Source organism: Anthonomus grandis, chromosome 22 (assembly GCF_022605725.1).
Source record: "Anthonomus grandis grandis chromosome 22, icAntGran1.3, whole genome shotgun sequence".
Classification (NCBI taxonomy): domain Eukaryota; kingdom Metazoa; phylum Arthropoda; class Insecta; order Coleoptera; family Curculionidae; genus Anthonomus; species Anthonomus grandis.
Genome location: NC_065567.1, coordinates 45,585,046 through 45,609,155, shown reverse-complemented (window position 1 = coordinate 45,609,155; position 24,110 = coordinate 45,585,046). Strand labels below are relative to the sequence as shown.

Genomic DNA, 24,110 nt, shown 5'->3' with positions numbered 1-24,110 from the left:
CGTAAACTCATATCTTTCCCTTTTAAATCACTTCGGCTTTTTATCATGTGTAAACTCTCCGACAAGAATTACCCCAGAAACAAGTATATGTCTTGATCACATTTTCTTTAACAAAAAAAATAATAATACGATGCAGGTCAACTCATATTTACTACATGCTGATGTGACAGATCACTATCCCGTTATGTTAAACATATCTAAAAAAAATTTTAATTGCAATAAAAATAAACATATAATTAAAAAAATAAATAGACTAAATGAACAAATTTTCTATAATCTTTTACAAGAAGAAAGCTGGAACACTGTCCTATCTGAAACGGATTCAGCCAGAGCAACAGATAGTTTTTATAAAATTTTAGTAACCTATCGCGACCAGGCCAGTTACACAAAGACGATTCACATAAAAGAATATGAAAAACGTAAACCTTGGATAACCAATGGTATAATAACCAGTATAAAGAAAAGAGACAAAATGAAAAAACTACTTTTGCAAACTTTTAATGAAAATGATAATCTGATTTACAAAAATTATAGAAATAACCTAAATAAACTAATAAATAAAACTAAACACACATATTATAAAACGGAAATTGAAAATGCTGGCAGTAATCTTAAAAGAGTTTACAAATTAATAACAGAAGCGACTAATGGTCAGTCAAAAATTAAAAAAAACATACTTCCCATTGTAAATAATAAAACTAACATCCCCTTTACGAATATCAAGAGTTTGGCCGATTATTGTAACAATTACTTTACTAACATTGGACTGGAAATGTATAACAAAATTAAAACTAGCCAGAATGAAATAGATGTAAATACAGCCTTGTTGAATTCATTTTATTTAAGTCCAGTTGATAATAATGATATAATTAAACAGATTAACAATCTTAAGAACAATAGCTCTCCAGGGATAGATAACTTTACCTCTTCTTTAATAAAAAAGACACATTTATTTTTAGTTCGCCCCCTCGCCCATATTATTAATTTAATATTCACTACGGGAAAAGTCCCTGAACAATTTAAAATATCAATTGTGTCACCTATTTTTAAATCCGGAGAAAAAAGTAATATAAATAATTATCGACCAATCAGTGTAATAAATAATTTTGCTAAAGTTTTTGAGAAGTGCCTGAAAGATAGGTTAATGACATTTTTGCAAAGTAAAAACTTAATATCGAAACGACAATACGGTTTTCTTAGTGGGTCAAGTACAACAGATGCCCTATATCAACTTATTAAACAAATAACAGATAAACTGGAAAAGAACAAGAAATGTATTACAGTATTCCTGGATTTGGCAAAGGCCTTTGATACTGTGCCCAATGATCTTCTCTTGGATGTTTTATCTTCAAATGGAGTTAGGGGCCCAGTATTGGAGGTTTTTCAAAGTTATTTAACTGGAAGGCAGCAATATTTAAAAATTGAGGATACATTAAGTGAACCATTAGAAATAAAAATAGGAATACCTCAGGGAACCGTGTTAGGACCTTTACTGTTCATTACATATATTAACTCACTAACAGAATTAAAAATTAAAGATGGTGCTGTTATATCATACGCAGATGATACGGCAATAATTTTCTCTGGAACAACATGGGAAAATGTGAAAGACAGTGCAATAATCGGAATACGTAAGATAAAAAACTGGCTAGACACTTTTAAATTATCACTTAACATATCAAAAACTCACTATATTGCATTTTCATTAACTGAAGCAAACCGCCCATCATTTAATTCTCTTGATATAGAAAACAATACACAACAGGATAATATTATTAAAGAAGTTTACTTCACTAAATATTTGGGTGTTACTATTGATAAGCATCTAAAATGGAATCACCTCATTTTAAATCTAACCAAAAATATTCGAAAACTCTTACACAAATTTTACATTCTAAAACAAATCTTAAGCCGGAAATTGTTGGTTGCAGTTTATAGGGCATTGGTTGAGTCATTGATTAGATACGGTATTGTTGCATGGGGTGGACTGTACCAAACTTCTTTGAAACCCTTAAATGTGGTACAAAATTATATTTTAAAAATCATGTTTGGGAAAAATAAACTATATTCAACCAATTTATTGTACTCATGTGATATATTTGATGTCCGATCACTTTATGTTTTGGAAGTTTGTTGCTTTGTTCATAAAAATCCTGAACTGAATATTGCTGTAACACATACCTTTAATACTCGCAATAAGATGAATGAACACTTAAAAACTCCCAAAAGTAATACAAATTTAAATAAGCGTTTTATAAATTATTTTGCACCAAAAATATTTAATTTAGTTCCAAAAGATATAAGAAAAATAGCGAATAAAAAAAAATTTAAGAAATCTTGCAGACATTATATTTATACAAATAATAAAAAAGTTAAAGAACTATTTAACAGCAGTTAAAATTATAAATTGGAATTTATATAGGTTAGGTTTAAGTAACCGAATATGTAGTTTAGGTCTTAAGTGAATATAAATTAGCATCAGATGGATTTATTGATATTTTGTAATATAAAAAATCCATTCTCATTCAGGTTTTAAGTTACCTAGGTGCCTATGAGTATGTTCCTACATTCCTACATTCATGTAATTTATATTATTATGTATTGATGTATGAATAAATTAAATTAATTAAATTAAATTAAATTAATTAATTAAATTATATACAGTAATAAGACATTATAATTATTAAATATAAAATAACTTCAAAGATCTTGTTGCAATCCTTAATATTTTTTTCTTTTTTTTTATGTATTTACAATATTGAATTATTAATTCAAATAATTTCCCGCCCAGCTCAATTGCTCTTTTGCAATTGAGCTCTAGGCAACGTCGAAAATTTTTGTCCGAATTCCTTTCGTAGCCTCAGATTCCGTAGCTATACGATACTATTTCAGGTCAAAACTCTGAAATTCGTCGTAAAAACCGATATGTCGTAAACCATATATGTATATGTATATACTATATTTTTGGTGTCATTTTTATTAGTAACTTTTTCACTCGTTCTTACGTATGAATAGAAGAAGAGTTTTATGGAATAATGCACATCATGATGGAATAATTTAAATATTGCTTATTTTAGTTGCCAAAAGTTGCAATAGTATTAGCATTGCTTGTCTTTTAACGTTTAAGACTACTCCCGTGCGACTAATTCCTTATTAATTTTCAGGAAGAGCAACACTGCAGAAATGGTCAATGATATTGTACGGGTCCAAAAAGTTCATGCCAATAGATGTTATGGGAAAAAATAAAAACAAGAATCGTGGCTTTAGAAAATCAAAGTCTAAACAAAAAGCTAAAAATCAAAGACTTTTAAATTCCAATAAAAAGTCCTCTAAAAATTCTCTAAACATTAATTCAAAAAGAACGGAAACAACCAATTTTGCAAATGTCTTAGAAAGAAATAGTAACGATTCTAATAGTTACTTAAAATCTAGACCGCATAATTCATTTAATCAACTTAATTTTACAACATCGAATTTCTCTCCTTATTTTTATGCAATATCTAATACAAAAAAGTTTGATCAAGAGAGTATGGTAAAACACTATCTTAAATTTGTTAAAAATGTAACTATAACTTATCCAATAATGATTCCAACAAGAGAAGACAGCGAAAAGAAAGGCTTCAAAAAACTACAAAAAATGAAGGAAAAAAGCCGTGACATTAACTTCAATCGCAAAAGTTTTATACCAAAAGCCAGCGAAAAGCCTTCCAAGGGTAAATCTTAACTGCATGCGTTCCTTCTTTCGTTGTGTATAGTTGATTTTATTTTTGGTTAATTTATTTGGGTAGTCGTTTGATTTGAGCATTAGCAATTTTTCTTTGACAAGGCACATCATTACTATAAAAGTATATACAAATATTTAGTTGTTTTAAGAAATCATATCTTCTGCTAACTTAATTACAAAAATATACTGTATTGAATTTTACAGAAATACTGGTTCGACCAAGTATTTTCTTAGCTCTATTTTCATAATTGTAAGAATAGCATAAAGCAGTTTGCATGCTTGTAAAAAAATATTCATTTTGTCTTTGTTGTTGAGTAACGAAAATAAAAAAAAGCATTTGATGATGAAGTGATTTTCGTCCAAATATACAAATTTTTGGTTAATTGATTTTTACTTTCTAAAAAGTACCTACACCAATCAAGCAGTTACTTACTATACGCTCCGCAGACAGCTGACTTCAGGTATAAGATTTTTGAGTTTACTGTGAGCATGGACTAGTTATCATAATTGCCATTCTGGATGATGCTACAGGATTCTTATTTACTGCTGTTTCTAGAGTATTGGCTATTTTATAATACAAACAGGGATTGTCTATTAATTTTAATAGTTGGTACGCAATATAAGATCATTACATCAGAGTCAATATCTATAACTCTCCTTCAATAAACATAATTAGTTAAAGTTGTATGAAACAAATTTTATGTTTGTAGCATTTGTTATTGATCATATCATATATAATATTTATAATAAAATTTATGTTTTCAATTTTGTGACTCTCAGCTTGGTGTTTGATTTGGTATAGTTTAGGTGAAGTTACTTGGACAAGTATAGAAACTGAAAACGTTTAGCACGCGGCGTTTTCTTTATATGGCATTGGCGTGCATATAATTTTTGTTTCTCTGGCTTTACTATACTATATATATTTATTACTATAATATATATTATATAGTAAATATGTTATTTTTCAACCAACAAAAACATTTATCAAGTCACCCAAAAGTCATAGAATTAAGAACACACTTTTTTTACACGGTTTTTTTTTTATTATTAAAAAAATTGTCAAAGAATAGTGGGTGATTTGTTGTAACACGGGTATAACATTATGTCACTGCCGTGCTGTAATAGAATATTGTTATACTTGCCTCCACTGATATTTGATTTTGATAAGCCCAAAAATTCCCGATGAACAATGAAATTTCATTGTTAAGCTGAATTTTTTATATATTCGGATTAATTCGCGGTAAACACCTGCAGACAATTGCCCAACATTGATATTTTCTTCAGCTAACCTTAGCTAGCCTTCTTGTTCTTAACTCGTCTACATGTCCTACATGTGTTTCAAAATCAATTGACACATCATGTGTGTGATGTCACATCAATTGATCCTACAAAAAATTAAAATTATGAATTAGTCTAGGAATATAAAAATTAATGCAATATTATTACCATTTTTTAAAACCTTAACTGAAAGCCTTGAGAGGCATGTTCCTTGAATGTGTATGTTTTCCCCAGATTTCACACTTCTTATTTTACATGAGCTAAAAGTAAACAACAAAATATACAATTATGTCTGATAATTAAGAGTTTATATAACCTCTCATGTCGCTCCTGTTACAATTGTAAAATATATGTTCTTCTCCATTCTTAAATTTATTTCGGGTCTGACAAGCATAATTAACTTCCCTATTACTTTGCGCCCTCCAAAAGTATATTCTTCGAAATTCTTAAAATTTACAAATGATTGTTTAACCTTGATTTGTCAAGGTATCATTGGTACACATTGAACATATGTGTTTCTTGTATTCCTGGCAAACAAATTCTGGGTGAAACTTCTTAAGATGTCTGTTTCTCGTTGATGTGCTTGAAAATTCCTTTTCACAGAGTTCGCAGATTGCATTTTGTTGGCTGCAAAATACATAATGATTCAGATTAGAACTAAAAAAAATATATTTTACCTTAGTGTTGCCATAATTATCGTAAACAGATACTGCAGCAGCTAAAAAAGAAATTATACAGGAAAGAAATAACTGGAAAGTTTAATAGAAATTAAAAGTCAAACACTAAAATGTTAGTTTTTGAACTCAAAATTAGCGTAGAACCGAATATTATAGACAACGGAGTCAACACTAACCACTATGATTGCTGTAAGCACTCAAATAGTTGAAAACTCGATATAAATAATAATTCTCGGTGATAATTAAATCATTCAGGAAGCAAATCAAATAAAATCTGCAATCTAGGTTAGGGAAAATAAAACAAAATTAATATGCGATTCGCGCGTGAAATTTTATGGAAGTAAACGAAGGGATCAATCGGTTTTCGGCCCCGTCTTCAATTCTCATTAGCTGGGCATATTCGTTTTTTAACGTATGCTCGAACTTGCATCGTTGATCGGGCAGGGGTGCCGTGGAAAGACTTTAATCGACCGTAAATATATACGGGGATGTATCACTGAATATCGTAATATTTTTTGCAGTTTATTTTAATGCGTATATGTAGTATGTTGATTGTATTTTGTACATACTCAATTTTGGAGCTTGATCAAGTACCTTCACCTAAACTATATGAATTGAGCTTTCTTACTTATTGTTAAAAGGACGTTGACGTTATATTATCAGTCATTTTTACGAATTCCTACAAATTCTGGTTTTTTAAGAGGACTAGAAATTTGTTATTTAAACAGAAAGGGACTGACTGTATGCCTCTAATCTTAAATTATTATAAATGGCAATTGACCAGGTTATTCCAGGATCAGGATAGCTAATTTTCAATGTCAAGCAGTTATTGACAACCACCTTACAAATTAATTGCAATGGTATTATTTTGCTCATTATATTTATTTGTTTATAATTTTATATACTGCAATACCCCGTCCAGAGCTGACGATACATCTTTGAATGAAAACAAATGATTAAAATTTTGAATAATTAAACCATAATTTATTTGTCAATAAATCAAAATTATGATTACGAGTAAACAGTAATTAATTAATGCACAAACTATTCAATATCAAATAGTTTTTTTGCTCTACAACCCAAATAGGCACACCCTGTATATGGCCAAAAATATGTATGTTATTCACAATTGCCGTAATCGGCCACTGCCCGAAATTTTTACCTAATTGGCCAGAACGCGTTGTTGTGCTGTTGCTTCGCTTTGTGGGTCAGCTATTTTACCCACGTCGCATTCTGTTCCTTGCGCTTTACCCAGAACACGTTTTTAATAAAACAATCAATAAAAAAATGTTTTACCTTATTCAAAGGTTTATTATTAAAGCTACTTATTACATAATTCCATTAGGTATCTATGATAGTGATGTATTGAAAATAATACAAAAACAAAAAGGAAAAATAGGTCGAAAATAACTAAAAAATTATTTGTTTTTACAAGGAGTGCTCTTGTGTCATTTAGAATTACATAATAAATTTATCGTATCGTGTTAATACGATACGATATTGTTTGGATGATAATTCAATCCCATCTCGTTTCCTTTGTAGTGCTACTTTGATCTCATTGACAATTTCTAAATATCGTTCGTCTGATAATAATAACAACGGCCTGTCCTTTTTTTAACCTCAAGTTCCATAATATTTGTTCAAATTCAGCTTATTTTAGAATATACTCGAAAACAAAAACAATAAATCACAAAGCATAAATGAGGTAGCCGGATACCTGTCCCAGACTGATACCAACCACTTACCTCTCAACGGATTCTGTGTAAAGCCTAATAGCCACAACACGATATGGGCAAAATAAATGATTCACAACGCGAAATAAAAGTGCGCCAAAGCTTCCTTCACGATGTGGGTAAAGCAATTTACGCACAATGAATTCTGGTAATTTGGGTTTATGCAGTGCCCGAAAAAAAGTCTCATAGCATCGTGGGTAAATGTTCATACTCACAACGCATTGGACGTAAAAATTTCGGACAGTGGCGGATTTCGGCAATACCATATACAAAAATCAAAACGGTTTAAAAGCACATTTATATTTTAACTGTTTGGATTCAGCCAGCGTTAGTGAATAATGCAAAATATTTTCACTATTCACCAACTAAAGTAAAAATAAACAAAAATAAGACCCATGAATTCATTGCATTAATTAGTGTTGCAGTTTTGAAAATCTATAGATATAGACTCGGTGATAATGCTACCTCCACCAATTATTGTATTTCACGTATTCTATTTGGTTACTTTTATCATCAAAGGTAGCAAACAAACAAAGCGCAAAATAGATGATTGGTAGAGCGAACTATATAAATAAATGAACACCCAATATTCTTTATAATGTCCGGGAACGTAAGTTAAACGTAATACTAACCAATAAAATTAAATTCGATTTCTCGGCAATCTGGAACTCACATTTAAAAAACGAAGCGCTATTTGAAAGAAAATGCCCCCTAAAAGATGTTCATAATATACCCCTTCCCATTTTAAAAAAGAAGGGTGAAAAAATTCCTTGTATCAATATACAAATAATATGAGAATACAGTAAAATTATAATTTAAAAGACAAATAGTTACTATATTAATTAGATCCATCCTATACGTTATATACTAAGAGCCAGCGACACTCGACCCTACGTCATCCGGAATTGTGATATAAATGGTAATAGTGCATAGCTTGGACATAGGCAAGTATGGAACAAACCCTGACCGGGCAAAACCTGTGCTAATTTGTGTTAATAATTAATAAAAGATATGAAAATCGTGATTTGTAACGTGATGGGAAATTAAATAAATAAGTACATTAGATTAAAGGGGATAGTTGGCACATCAAGAAAGTATGTGTGCGCCCCCGTGCTAAACCTCTGTTGACCGAGCGCGAAGGGGTTGTTTTCAACCATTGAGCTCACGTCATCGAGAATTTTAACAATTTTTTGTTTAAATTCAAGGTTAGAATGTGCACATCAAGAATAATTATGTGTGCCGGGGAAATTCATGTGCCTAATGCGATGTTGACGTTGACCAGTTTTTATCGGTCGACTTCGGCCCCATACCAAGACCATTGTAAGTAAATGCATAAAATGCATGTGTATATAAATCAATCAATAACAATTTAAAACATTTTAAGCTTTAATGAAAATACAGAAACACTTCGCAATTAATTGCAAGCGTGTGCATTTACAATGGTTTTGGTATGGGGCCGAAGTCGACCGATAAAAACTGGTTAACATCGCATTTTCATTACGATCGCTTCTTATTTCTCGCTTTTTTGTATTAAAAAACAATTATCCTGGATCCAATAACAACAATCCCATCATCATAAACTTTTCGCAAATATACACTTGCACTTAAATGTGAAATTTTCATAATTTGCAGAAGAAATTCTACAAATTTATATTTTTTAGCCAATTTCTATATACAGCAGTATTTCAGAAATGCGAGTAACTGACGTATTATTGGCTCCCTTCGAACCAACGTGGACGCAACTTACCATTATTTGCTTGCCATCCATTTTCCGCTGGATTGAAAAGTGAACTTTAAGTAGAGTTGCGTTGTGCGACCTTGTCGCAACGTACGTCGTGCTTAAAATTTTTTGGTTCAAAGATTTGTAACAATTTTCGCTGTCGCGATTCGATGCATACATCTTTTCAAAAATGTGTCACACATCTTTTCAAAAAAAGTGGCCAGAGTTGCAGAACTGGAGTTATTTTAAGATTACTCGATGAATTAAAAATAACGCGCAAAGACGGTGTACATTACGAGTTGCAAAAGTCTTATGTGAATGAAACAGGATAATCTCAATTAATGCACTTTTGCAAAGCCGATAAAAAGAAATAAAATTTTGAACTTTTTTCTCAGTGTATGTCACGTGAGCAAAAATCTGGAAATTCAAACAAAGCAGTTTTAATAAAAATGGAACGAACATTCTTGGCCGATTGTTAGCAATTTCGGTTAAAAGAAAAGTTGATATCGAGAGCTGCTTAAAGTATCCTCTGGCTCCTACTCCACCAGCTCTGTGCCAATATAACGAAGATATGTAGAAAACTGAAAAATCTGTACTTGCTACAGCTTTGAAATCAAAAGTAACTGATAACCAATCACCCGTTAATATTGATGTTGACGTAAACAACGGGTTCTATTATTTGCATCTTTTTTGTAAAACTCTGCCACAGACTTGGCAAAATCTCTAATTTTCTTTTGAAAAAGTTTTGTGGTACCACAGCTTCAGAAATTCACGTGGTTTTTGACCGATACTTTCCATGTTCAATCAAGGATTGCGAACATGACAATCGAAATGAAGAAGATATTTTGGATACTCCATAACAGGACCCAAGCAAACCAGACCGGTAGATTTCGCTAAAAGATTGAAATATAAAAAAATCAAAGAAGCTTTCGGTGATTTTGTGTCAAAACATTTGAGAATGCCAATACTAGCTCCTTATTATAATAAAAAGAAAGTATTTTTGACCGCAGAGGAGCATCATTTAATGCTGTTGGCAATGCCGTGATTTATTGCGAACAAAAATCGTTTACATGTTTTCACGAAGGAGCAGATGCTCATATGTGATTAAAACTATGCCTAAAGTCTCCCTGGGTTTAAAACAAATTCCCATGCAAATATTTACGTCAATCCTTGTTGCGAGTGAAAAGTTATAAGTTCCCAAACGAACAAACATTTTATATATATATAGATTATCAGATTATCTTGAATTAATGAATGAATATCAATGAATGATGCGTTAAATCTACACCTTTCTAAATTTATAAAATATTAACATTGTTATTATTTTGTTTTCATTTAAAGACATTTTTAAGTTACGTATAAAATTAATTAAATAAAATCTTAATAACAATATTGCAACAGCTTTCTGTAGCAAATCTGGAACCTACATGACGTACTTATTTTAAGCAAACACTCCTATGTTTGATTACGTCAATACATATAAGAAAAAAATATATTGTCTCATAGGAGTTAAGTAAGAAATATGTAAATATTTTGTATTGCATTTTGCAAAATGCTTTAAATTTTGTTTAATCTGGCGCTTAATTTTTTCAATTTGAGCTGCGGATTGCCGTGAACTGTAATTTAATTTTGTTGATTGATGCATACGTTTTATTTTTTAATTGGTTCGCTGTTCAATTCCATACAACATTACAGCTATAGTAAGTGTTCAAAATATTCCCGGATATTGCGTTAAGAATATTGCGGATGGCATTTATCAGTGTGGCGATTTTGTAAACCTTTTAGGGATTTAGGCTAAGAAGTGGCATACATTTTCAGATTACACTGGTATCTAGCTTTTTTTTACAATTAATTTACGTACGCATGTAAATCTAAATAATTTTTTATAAGAAAGTGTCTTAAATTCGGTGCCCACCATTAGGATTCGAGAAATGGTAAGAGTTACAAGGTGCGTTATATCCGGAAACTTTTGGGGATTAAAGAGAAAAATAATATTCTGTCTTAGTAAATTTCAATAAATCATAGTAATTGATTTATTGAAATTTATTAATATTATCACCGAAGATGTTCAAAAAATATATTTTCGAAATCAATACAAAACCTCGGTTGGTTTCGAAAATTAGATTTTATCCTTTCCTGGCTCTATTTCAAAAGAGATGTCAAAATATGTTGCCACTTTTCCCAGTTACATGGTGGTGATTTTAGATTTGACGTTCTGCCTTTTTGCAATCGTCATCAAAATAATTTTTTCGTATAAAGGCCTTATTACATTATTACAACATTGTTCCTAGTTAAAAGGTATAAGAACTGATAGCATCATAATATGAACAAATTTTTAACAAAATATTTTATTATATATGCTAAATTAGCATATATGATAAAATGTAAATATAATAAAATATAAGGACTGGAAGGTTAAACCTAATTTTATTTAAATATTATTAACTCTAGACTGGATAATGAAAAACTTCTTATAAGTTTTACCATATTTGGATTTTGCTTTCAATACCAACAATACATTTGACAAAAAAATGCACAAATCGATTTGATTTTATTTCAAAACTTACTGTATATGTAAGTAAAAGTTCATACAGTGATGCACGTTCTTCAAACCATTGGCGTACATTTTGAAACATTTAGGGTGTCACTTCGCTATAAATACTTCAAGGATTCGTCTTTGCAGAACTTCCTATATGTCAGGTCAGACAATCCAGGGGAGTTAAGTTTCGTGACCCTGGCCACTCAATTGCACCCTTTCGACCAATCGCATGCAGGGTCAATCTCTATGATATTTATTAAAGCTGAGTCGATGGCATTTTATAATCTTTGTAATAAGCCTGGTAAACTTTCAGGAAGGAAAAGGGAACCTACAATGTAATTTCCAAAAATACCAGCCCCTACATTCAACTTTTGAGGGTGTTTGTGTGCTTCGGGAGAAATCCTTGATTGATAATAACAACTGAAATACACACACATTAAATTAGAATTTACCACTAAACCGAGAACAATTTTCCCAGAAACATGTTTGTCAACTTTCCATTGGTTAATTGCAACCCGATTTACATATATATTGTTTGTAAAGATAAATTATTTGTACTCTTTCTGCAACTGATTACACCATAACCAATAAATTTAAAAAGCTCAATAATTTCCTCAAACACTTCAATCATAAGTCACAAAACATCTAAGTGACTTATGTAACTATGAAGCAGGAACCCGAGAATTGTTTACTCACTAAAATAATTCTAAATTATTTATAAATCAAACAACAACGCGCTCTTTTATAGGAATTTAGTTTGACTAAGACAAATTTTTCCTCAAACATATAGCGGGTATTGTAAAGCTCCATATTTTCTAACTCGTTAAATCCTCCGACTCATTTGAAACAAATTGGAGGATGACATGCCATTTAGAGGGTTAAAGGTGATGGAAATATGATTTCTGAGCCAAAACTTGTCTCCCTCAGAAACAAACTTGCCGTGTTTTTAGATCTTGCCGAAAATTAGTATAATGTGGTAACTAGTCCAAGTTTGCAATGCAATGTATCTTTTTGTAAACTGTCTGAAAAATATATTCTTGGAATGTATGTGATTTAATGAATGAAAAGTGAAGGATTTCCTATTATCGGCTATAACAAGCCGGATAGTGAAATCCAAAAAACAATTTGAAAATGTGGTAAAAAAACAGAAAAATAACGAAAAAAAGGAAAAATAATAAAATAAATTATAAAAATAAATGGACAAAAAACTATATCTGCTGGTCTAGATAATCTATGCAGTGAGAGCGCTGAATTAAAAACAGAAACTTCTTAAACAATTTCGATCGGTGAAAAATTGATCGAAATAAGAATTATTATTATATTAAATATAATTTTGTGTTTTTATATTGAATATAATTTTAATATATATTAAAATAAATAATAATACTCAAATACTAGCAGTCTATAATAATTTAATTTTAGTTGATACATGTCAAGAATCTGTCAGATATTTGTATGAGCTTTGTTCTTTTCCACAATGGATTTAAACCCCCAAAGATTTTGTTTGATATTAAAAATATGGAGAACAGAAACTGTTTCAGAATCAATATTTTAAGAACCGATAGTCTTTTTCGTGTGTTCTCTTTCAAATTACTGACAACCCTTAGTTATGACGTTTAAAAAAACGGAGTAACATCTGTCAATCAATAGAGTGTAAAGCTTAGAAATACTGGAGGTAGTGAAAGATGCACGTCTAGATTAAAGCAAATTCGAACACCGTTAACACTATAATCATTATACAGTATATTTATGAAATCTTGAGTTGGTCAGATGCTTGAGGTCTTATTTATCTTTTGTCTGACTGTATAATTTTCTATTAGAATTTTTCTCAGATTTTTTTGCAAAAATCTTCCGATTTGCGATCTTCCGATGCGAAAAGAGTGCTAAATTCAATATCAAGATATGATGAAAGGTGCTGAAGTTCTGGTCGGAATTGTAAGAAGATTTAGACGTATTAAATGTGCAAAATGTAAGATACATAACAAAGTACAAGATCTTCATAGCAATCGCTGGAATAAGACCAGTTCTGTTTATATACAGGGTGTCCCAGCGAAAACGAAACAGAGCTATTTTCGGTATGAAAAAAAAATTATTTTCAAAATTCTCGGACACGTCGATTTTATTTTTGAGGGGGGCAACTTTTCCTTACCAAGGCACCCTCATACCAGCAACCCCCTTCGAGGGGGTGGAATCACCCCTAAAATCTTAAATAGAAAGAGGGGTCGTGTGATACCTTATTTTAAAGGTATTTTAATTCTGAATATAACTGCCAAATTTGAAGTGGCTAAAATTTTTTATCCGGATATGACAGCTTGTCAAAATTGTAGAAACAGCGAAAATGAAAAAGGTATTTTGAACTCTGTTTTGGATAATATTTTTAAAAGAATAAGGAAGTCCTAATTTCAAAGGGGTCACTTATTAATTAAGAGGCCACCCTAATACCTGGAACCCTTTACGAGGGGTTGAAAGCACCCCTTAAATCTTAAACAGAAAGAGGGATCGTGTTATACCTTATGTTGAAAGCGTTTTCACTTTAAATTTAAATGGTGACTTCTGAGTGACTGATGGATTTCTTCTGGATATGAAAGCCAAATAAAATTCTGGAAAAAATGCTTTAAATAAACCTTTATGCCTGAAACCCTATCTTACAATTTTTTTTATTGGATCATTAAAACATGATTAAAAATTTATTAGTTTTGTTAATATTATTGTTATTACACCTTATCAGCATATCATAAATAAAAACAAATTACCAAATAAAATGCAAATACAAGTATCTGAAGAATTTATTTAGCTTGCTAAATATCATTGGTACTTTTTTCATAAAGCAGCATTTATTTAAATAGTTTTAAATTATTACCCAGTCTTTTACGTGTTGAAACACTGTTAGCAATGGTTTATTCTACTGCAGAGAGGGTTGAGATGATAGAGTTTTTCTTTCGGCATAACAATTGTGCCAATAGAACGGTACAAGAATTTAATGACCTTCATCCAGAAAAACGAGTCAACAGAAAATACGTTCTAGAAATAGTTGCTACGAGTACAGGAGTAAGAAAAAGTAGTGTTCATAGGATACTTAAGGATAATAAATTTCATGCTTACAAAATTCATCTGGTGCAAGAACTGAATGAGGACGATTTTGACAGACGAGTGCAATTTTGTGAATCGCTTAGTGATATGATAACTGTTAATCCGCGTCTTATTTACAACATTTGCTTTTCAGGTGAATTTACTTTTTTTCTTAATGGCAACGTAAATCGTCATAACTGCCGCTACTGGTCAAATGCAAATCCGGGCCAGTTTCGTGAAGTTCATACCCAGTTCCCTGAGAAGTTAAATGTTTGGGCGGGAATCTTGGGCGGCTCCATTGTTGGTCCGTTTTTTCTGCCCGGAAATTTGAATGGAGAAATGGTTCGAGATCTCTTGGAAAAGGCCGTATATCTAAGAATAGTAGAAATAATGGAAGGCGGAAATCATTCTGATGATGATCAAGTCGTTTTCCAACAAGACGGAGCGCCTCCACATTATTCTGCTGGTGTGAGGCAATATCTTGATGAGATATTTCCTGATCGTTGGATTGGAAGGAGAGGACCTTTTATGGAATGGCCAGCTAGGTCACCCGATTTAACCCCATTAGATTTTTTTTATGGGGGCATTTAAAAACAAAAGTTTACGCTACCCAACCAGACACCCTAGAAGACTTACGCCAGAGAATTATAAATGAGTGTCAGATGATGACACCTGAAGTTCTACAAAACGTCAGGCATCGTTTTGAGCAAAACCTGTATTCCTGCATGGAAGTAGGCGGGGCACAATTTGAACATTTAATAAATTGACGTAATTTAAATAAACTTGTTTCTTGTTTTATTTAAAAGACACAAAAGGAAAAGGGTAGGTATTTCTTATCTCTCCACTTTTACTGGCAGTAAAGATTGTATTTCTTGCTATTTTTATATCCACAAGATATCCATCAGTCACTCAGAAGTCTCCATTTAAATTCAGAGTAAAAAGGCCTTCAAAATAAGGAATGACACGACCCCTTTTTCTATTTAAGATTTAAGGGGTGCTTTCAACCCCTCGTAAAGGGTTCCAGGTATTAGGGTGGCCTCTTAATTAATAAGTGACCCCTTTGAAATTAGGACTTCCTTATTCTTTTAAAAATATTATCCAAAACAGAGTTCAAAATACCTTTTTCATTTTCGCTGTTTCTACAATTTTGACAAGCTGTCATATCCGGATAAAAAATTTTAGCCACTTCAAATTTGGCAGTTATATTCAGAATTAAAATACCTTTAAAATAAGGTATCACACGACCCCTCTTTCTATTTAAGATTTTAGGGGTGATCCCACCCCCTCGAAGAGGGTTACTGGTATGAGGGTGCCTTGGTAAGGAAAAGTTGTCCCCCTCGAAAATAAAATCGACGTGTTCGAGATTTTTGTAAAAAAATTTTTTTTTCATACCAAAAATACCTCTGTTCGTTTTCGCTGGGACACCCTGTATGAATTTATAAATGATTAAGGTAAGTTGCTTAAAACCGGCTTTTTTTGACCTACGAATATGTGCTAATTTAATATTTCGAACAGAGCTTCTGAAGATACTATGAATACAGTCATTAATCAAAACCATACATACGTCGGCTTCTGCTAATTTTGGCAAAAGAACTCGTTTCTAAAGTACGGATATTAAAACAAAAGGATAATGGTCTAAAGAGAACTCATTCTTAAAATTCATTGAAGTCATGCTTGATTTAATAATAATAGTAACTTTTTTAAATATAATTATTTTCTATTCTTCTAGTAAATAATTAAATATTTAGATTTTGAATCTATGAAGAACTAGCACACTTGTTAATTTATAACTGTATTTTTGGTTAGCATATGTATATTACTAAGTTAGTTGTAGCATTTGCGGCTTTTTTTTTTCTTTTAAAAAGTTTCTACGTTATGACATGTACTTAGACAATTAGATAAAGTATATTATTTTTAATTTTAATGCTATTGTAATTGCTTTCATAATTTTAAAATTTTGACAAATACATATTATATTTTGCTAATGACATTTTTTAAATATTTTAGCTGAAATTAAGCAATGGGATCTAACGCTGTACGGAACCGCGACTGCGCCTGGTTTCGATCTTAAATATCAAGTAGGATCGAAAGACGCTACCTCAAAAATGTATAGCCAAGATGTAGACAACTCTATAAAGAACTCTAATACTTGGAAATATGGGGCAGAGGTAAATATACAAGACTTTTTTAAAATAATTTAGTCGGCATAAGAACCGAACTAATTAGCAAGCTTGTGTAGTCAATGCAATGTGTTAGTCAATTATTTTTATTTTGGATTTTTAATTTGCAAAAACGGTATCATAGTTTCAGTTAGATATATGGTATTTTGTCAAAATTAATGTAGATTGAGTAATTAAGATATTCTCAAAAGCGTTCTCAAAAGAAGTGAAACCATACATTTTACAGCTAGTATAATTTGTTGCGGCAAATATTTGTGAAGAAAAATTCATGCGTTGCAAACATATAGGTAGTATAAAATTAAATATTTAAATAGCTAATATCTAATTAAAAATAATATCTGCAATGTAAATTGTAACTTCCTATAAACGTTTTTTTAAACAATTTTGACTTTTTTTTTAATGACTAGTTTAATTAATATCTAGAATTATAAAATATTCTGCACAAATGACTAGATCTAATTTTATCCACTTTTTTTATTTTCTTTCGGTAATTATATTGGATAAAACATTTCATTTAGCATCCAAAAGAAAATTATAGGCAAATTTTTAACTCTTTAACTTAAAAAGAGAACGCTGTGTCGGCCTAAGGTACGTTCAATTTGACTGAACTCTTAATTAGTAGAGAGGGAGTAGGAGAAATGCTATCGTTGTCTTTTTAACTCATTACTTCCCTGATGAGTTATTGCTAGTTAATATACTGATTTCCGCATCCAAGACCTTAGTTGGCCAAAAAATATTAGATATCTTATATCTCCACATTCCGTTGGGGGCTGGAGAATAAGCCAGATTTAATAATCAAGTAACATCGGCCTCGACGTATTGAAGGTAGACACTAGTTCGTCATAGCGTCAAGCTGATCCTCAGACGGCACTATGCTTAGTATTTCTGTAGCTTCTTGTCGAATAGCTTAAGTTTGTGTGCATTTTATTTTTCTCTCCAGCAATTTACCTTGCAGCATCAACTGATTTAAGTAATTACTCTTAAGTTTTATTCCATCAAAATTTGGTGGCTTGACTTTCACCATTGTATTCCAGGACTGGGATGAACACGCTTTACTTCCATCTTTCATTTCTCTAGTGAGATCTTATATCTTTCCATGCTTGTCCCAATTTATCTTTAATGGTTGTTTCGAAGTTTATTTTAATTTTCTTTGTTTCTTTTCGAGTTGTGAATCTCTCTCAGCTAAAGTTTCTTTGATGGCCTTCATCAGGTTTTGTTTTTGTCTTTATCTTCATTTTCTTTCTTCCGGTGAACTTCATGGTCTTAATCAAGTTTTTATTTTTATTCAGAGTCTTGAATGGGTTTTCCTGTTTTTTCTCTCATTACTCTGGTTCTTCTCTCTGCTTACGGTCTGGCTCTTGTTTTTTGTCCTGCTCCTCAAACTTCAACAGCAGCTCCATTAATTTTTCGATCTCATATTACTATTGTATGACGCGCCTGTTTGTTAGGTATATCTTCTCCCATACCTTTTTTTAAAAGGTCCGTGGATCTCATTTGTTTCTTTGTATCTCACAAATCGATACAGCCCTTAGGATTGTTTAATCCTTTAATCAATATACAACTCATAGTCAAGACTAAAACCGTTGAGGCTGCTCATTGGCCAGACGTGTTTACATAAACATGCCTCAGTCAACTCAGGTCTTAGTGCGGACATCAATGTTTTAGCGTTTGTAGCGTGCGTAATGTACCCTTTCTCCTCCTACCGTCGAAATCGACTCCTCGACCTCGAAATCGATCTCCGAAAACAATTAGTTAGTCGTGTATACATATACTACTAATCTATGTTTTTTATAATATGTTTTAGAATCGCAAAGATACGTTGGAAGTTGAAGAAAAACTCAAGGGCACAGCATCATCATCCTGCAAAACCCCTAATGCCAATTTCTGTTTAGGTTTGTTATATTTTCTTTTCATATCAATCACGTGTTTGTCTATAGATTTTAATTTACTTCTTTCTACACTACTAATACCCATAAGTCTACTAACTTTTGTTTTACAGTACTTTTCATTAAATGTTATGAAATCATCGATAAAAAATGTTGGTCGGTTGGATTTAGATAATCATACTAAGTCCGCACGTACAGTGAAACAACATTCTGACAACAATTTTCACATGAGATGTAATTTTTCTGATGGCTATTTTTGCATTCTTTCGATACGTCATTATATATTTTTTCTTTATTCAGGTACAGGTACAATACAAAGTATACCTAAAATATAGTTAATACTGACGTTTTTATTTAATGGAATTACTGTACAATAATGTTAAACATATTATATTATTAAATTCATAGCATTAATCAGCCGCCATCTTATTTCGTTCTTTTTGTAAATGTTAGTTACCAAAAGTTTAAGCGAAAGTTTTATTCCTGTGATGTTTTAATGCAATACTAATATTTATTCAACACGGTTTAATGCAACACAATATTTAATTTTAGGAAAATAGGAAAAAGGGCTGTTTGTTTTAAGCAATACAAATACTTCATTTAATATTATACCTATATACTGTACCTGAACAAGGATCGTTACATAATTTTTGTTGAAATATTCTTATATTTGTTTATAATATTAATATTGTTATTTTTATGAATAGTACTTATAGAGAATAAAATAATGGTACTAGAGTGGGTAAGCTAGAAAGGCTGTCTGTACGTATTATCTACTAACGATATCAGTTAATACTTTTATTCTATTAAATTGAATTGCTTGTAGATATAAAGTGAATCAGTAATATGCTGTTATTTATTTAGTTATTTTTCAATTATCAGCTCTGCTTATACCACTTTGTATTTACTAACCCGCTGAACTAGTGTCCTATATTTTGTAGTAAAGTTACTTAAGAAATATGAATAATCCGTGCAAATGCCTTGTACTTTTATCATTTTCCTAACAAAATAGATCTTTTTTGAATCCAAGATTCTGGTAATATGATCAATATTAAAGGATTCTGGCCCTGCAGAGAGCAGCTGAACTTCTAGTTTTCCTGTATCTTTAACTCTCTCTCTCTCTCTCTCTCATTTATCGGGCCGCCGTATTGAAACAACAATATTCAGCACTTTTTTATCTACTTGCAAGGTTGCTAAAAAGCATTTTGAAATTGCTTTTTTAATTTTTAGAGTTGTCTAATGCTATATATGTTTTTTAATGGAAGCCATTTTTTCTTCTCGTTCAGTGCCCACATACCGATTCGTAAAAAAAATTATAATAATTTAAGTTGTATTGTCATCTTCAATGAGTTAAACATTTCTAAAATGGTTTAATTAAGACTATAATTAATGAGAGATATTACACATAAGACCATTTTAAGATCCGTTGTTTAAAAAAGTTTTATAATTTTAAATGAGCTAGTATACATGAAAATATCGTACACTAATGTGACCCGAGAAATTTAAACTTCTAAAACTTTTAAAGCGGCGTTTTTTTCTTTTTATTTTTATGCCAATTCCTTTATTATTTATGTTTAAGAGATAATTGATTAATATTATTAGAACACATAGGTTCAACGTTTCTTTCTGCAGTTAATTATAGACTAATAAATTGGGTAATAAATAACATATGAAAAGATGCCTGTATTTTATGAATAATATTACTTTTTGACTATATCCCAGCAATATTCTATTATACAGTATCCCAGAAAAAAATATTTGATATGCAAAATCTCTATGAGTTTTCTATGCATTGTTTTTATTTTATAATTTGAATATGTTTATCTCGCCAAATACTTTGTTCCTAAATTTGCTGGTTTAAATAAAAATACTTGTAAATTGGTCGAAATCAATTCTGGAATTAACTTGTCTAACACTTTCTTATTTTTTAGTCTGTTATAAACTGAAATAATAGAGCAAAAAAATATTATGAAATCTTAAAATTTCACTTCCTGATTCTGCCTATAATAAAATGGACGTTGGGTGTCTAGATGAGATGTAAGAGATTGAAGGGACAGCTAAAAATATTCATACAAAAGTTGCATCACAAAAATCGTGTACTAATCCTAATATTTGTTTAAAAAAAAAAACACATTTTAAATATTTTGCTCTTCTTTTAGTTTCAAGCAATATACAAAAGTACTTAAATATGTTGAATTAGTACCTTATTTCATATACCTATATTTCTAATAACTAAAATAAAATACTAGCATAAAAACTTTTAATGTAATAAACGAGTCACATAATGAAAAGTACTGTAAAGTTTACTTTAAGTACTGTAAAGCGTAATTAGGAACTAATCCAATCTAATTAAAATTTCAGTAAATTTGAATTAGAAAAATCTATATTTTTCATACATTATTTAGATGAAATTAAGAGTTAAGGCAATTAATAAGAAGTTCATTTGATATGACGAGTCCTCATAAATAGTTTTTTGGAATAGCTTAGAAGATTATGTAAACTTGCACGCACATTGTGCCTTGCAGACAGGTTTTGCAAATTGGTATTATAGTAATTGAGTTTTTGATAGTTTTCCCTTCATCTACTGCGTTTCATGTTGCGTAACTGCGTTGTATTAGAGTAATCTTGGGTAGAAGTACTCTTTAAAAGCTCAATGATATTCATTGAACGTTTTCTGGTGTGAAATATGAAATAAATATTTGCCATACTAAATTTACAGGAACTGTAATATTGCCCAATTGTAAGTTTTATTTAATCTGTATAAAATAGCAATAAAGGAAAATTGACACAGCCAATAATTAATTTTGATTATTTGCGACATAACTAAAATAAATTTGCTTTAACTATATCTTATAAGTTTAGCTATTCTACAGATTGATATATATCTAAAGGTATTTTGTTGAAAATCCAAATAATCTAAATTTTTTAATTTGCTTTATTATTTATGAAATATAATTGCTGTCTTACCATATTTTATACTTTTGGTTTTTAATTAACAGTTGTCTTGCCTAAACCAATTATTAATGTGATGTGTGGCTACTTGTGTCTTTAATGTTAACGTCATGTTTGGTACCAACATCTTGTTACAGTTATTTTTATTGTAGTTAAAATTTACCTCTATTTTTAAATCATCAAAAGTTAGGCCTATTATTTGCTGCAGAATTTTTGTAACAATATTTTAAATCTCTATGTATGTATATAGCAACCCAGTGCCAAATTTTGATATCCTAGTATTAACAATACACTTTTGTTGTCCGATGAAATTAATAATAAATATTTATTTAGAAATATGTTTTAATTTTAAAGTTTTATTTTTGTAGTGCATGTTTACATATTATGTCACCAGTTTTTTCAACACTCTGTCAAGTGAAAAATACTCATTTAGGTTAATTATATTTAGATATAATTGAAAAAGTAAAAAACTGTATATTAGTTATACGTTAATATGTTAATAATTTTTCTGTGATTGTTTTTTGTGTATAATAATTTAAATATCGAATATATTAATCGTTAAGGTGGAGCATCCACAAGTTATGACACTCTTTCAATAATCCTATTCGTCGCAATATCTTTTGATGTATTAATTGATTTACTGATGTAGATGTTACATTTTGAAAAGAGATGTTTTAACTTTGGAGTATCTTGTAAATTAAATGTAGTTCCTGGACGTATGTTAACCATTAATTTTAAGAAATAGCGGAAAGTATGTCGTTTTGCTGGCATATTAGTCAATAATTTGACTTATTAAGAATGTAACCGCGGACTTAGAAATATTAGGGGGCTAATTGATTATGTTCTTTTCCTGACCTTTTCTTTTAAATGGACTTCAATTGTATGTTGATTTCTATGTTAGTATTCTGTTTGTCTTTTTATAAAGATAACCAGAATTTCTAGTCATTTTATTTACTTTGTGTACCCTTTCTTCTGATTCTATTCTTGTCAAACCTATTTCTTGTCTTTTACGTATTTAAAACTATATTAAATAATAATCAAACTTAGGTATAATTAGGGTTGTCTAACGAGAACTGAAACTAGTATTAAACTTCACATAAAAATTGATTGCAAATTATCTGAAAAATACTATATGGTTTTATAAAGCGCTTTCAGCTACATAACTAATATAAATCATTTATTATATAAAGAAGGCTGCTAATTTTGAAACGAATTCTATCATATAAAGTTTATATGTGTATGATTGATATATTATAATTTGTGACTCGCTTAAAGAAAGATCTAAAAATGAAAGATCATAAATAGTGTACTCAACGAAGTAGTTAATTGTCAACTAATTCTTTAGGTTTCATAAAAAATACAAAAAACATTACAATGCTTGTTTCTTTTGCAAATTTTGAATTTATTTTAGAAATATTTATAATCTTTTTATGGAAAAAAAATGCACTTAAATTTAATTATCATACTTTCTTATTATTTATACTAATTATTAATTTGCAATTTAACAGAAATTCAGATTTTATTCGGATCAAAAGTTTATTTTTATGAATGTAATCAGGCAGATTGATTTGACGAGAAATACTGGAATGCCCATAATTCTTCTGAAATTTTCTTATACATATCGCTATATCGGCTGTGAAAAATTTACGTGTGTGTAACGTAATAAAAATTTTTAACTTGGGATGCTAATGAGTTACTTATTTTGTTGCGAATTGCGTCACTGATGGTAAAAATCAATTTAGAAAATACTCTCACACCGTCAATTGATTTTTAATGACGTAATATCCAACAAAATAAGTAACTCATTATGAATTCGTAACAACAATACATATTTTACTTTGTATGTTAAGTAAGACAAAGGGACATTTTAGGATAAAATAATGTAGTTTCTCACGTGAAGCATCCTTAATGCCCCACCATGCATTTTACACCAATCTAAAATATGGATCCTACCCAAAAATCTGAAAAACAGGCCCATACCATCATTTTAGAACCACCGTGCTTAATCTTCTTAATGGTATATTTAGGTTAATAACTTTAATTTAAAGAACGTCTTAGATATATTCTACGCCCTGTGTTACCAAACAAAGCAATTTAGCTTTCAAACGTTTTTCTGCAAATTGTGGTTTTTTCTTTAATTCATAATGACATTTTTTGTGGACTGTTATGCGTCACTCAACAGTGTTTTGATGAGTTGTGAGGAAGAGGCAAAAGGAGTTTGCTATTAATTAATTCGTGTTTTTTGAGTATACAATTTTTTTCTGTACATTTTTCTACAAATATATTATAAAATATATTATACTTACCAGTAAATGAAATAATGCTGCCGATATTTTAAATTAATGCCCTACA

General features: G+C 30.4%; 1 protein-coding gene across 2 annotated transcripts in view; it reads left to right on the top strand.

The window, feature by feature from the left end:
• LOC126749097 (furin-like protease 1) overlaps positions 1–24,110 on the top strand; it is a 152,309-nt gene that overhangs the window by 120,134 nt on the left and 8,065 nt on the right. Inside the window, exons 8-10 of one of the 2 annotated variants that reach the window (XM_050458729.1) lie at positions 3,165–3,713; positions 16,748–16,908; positions 18,725–18,812. In XM_050458729.1, coding sequence (XP_050314686.1) covers positions 3,165–3,713; positions 16,748–16,908; positions 18,725–18,812 — 798 coding nt within the window. The remainder of the gene's footprint in view (positions 1–3,164; positions 3,714–16,747; positions 16,909–18,724; positions 18,813–24,110) is intronic. The other variant, XM_050458730.1, reaches the window with a different exon arrangement.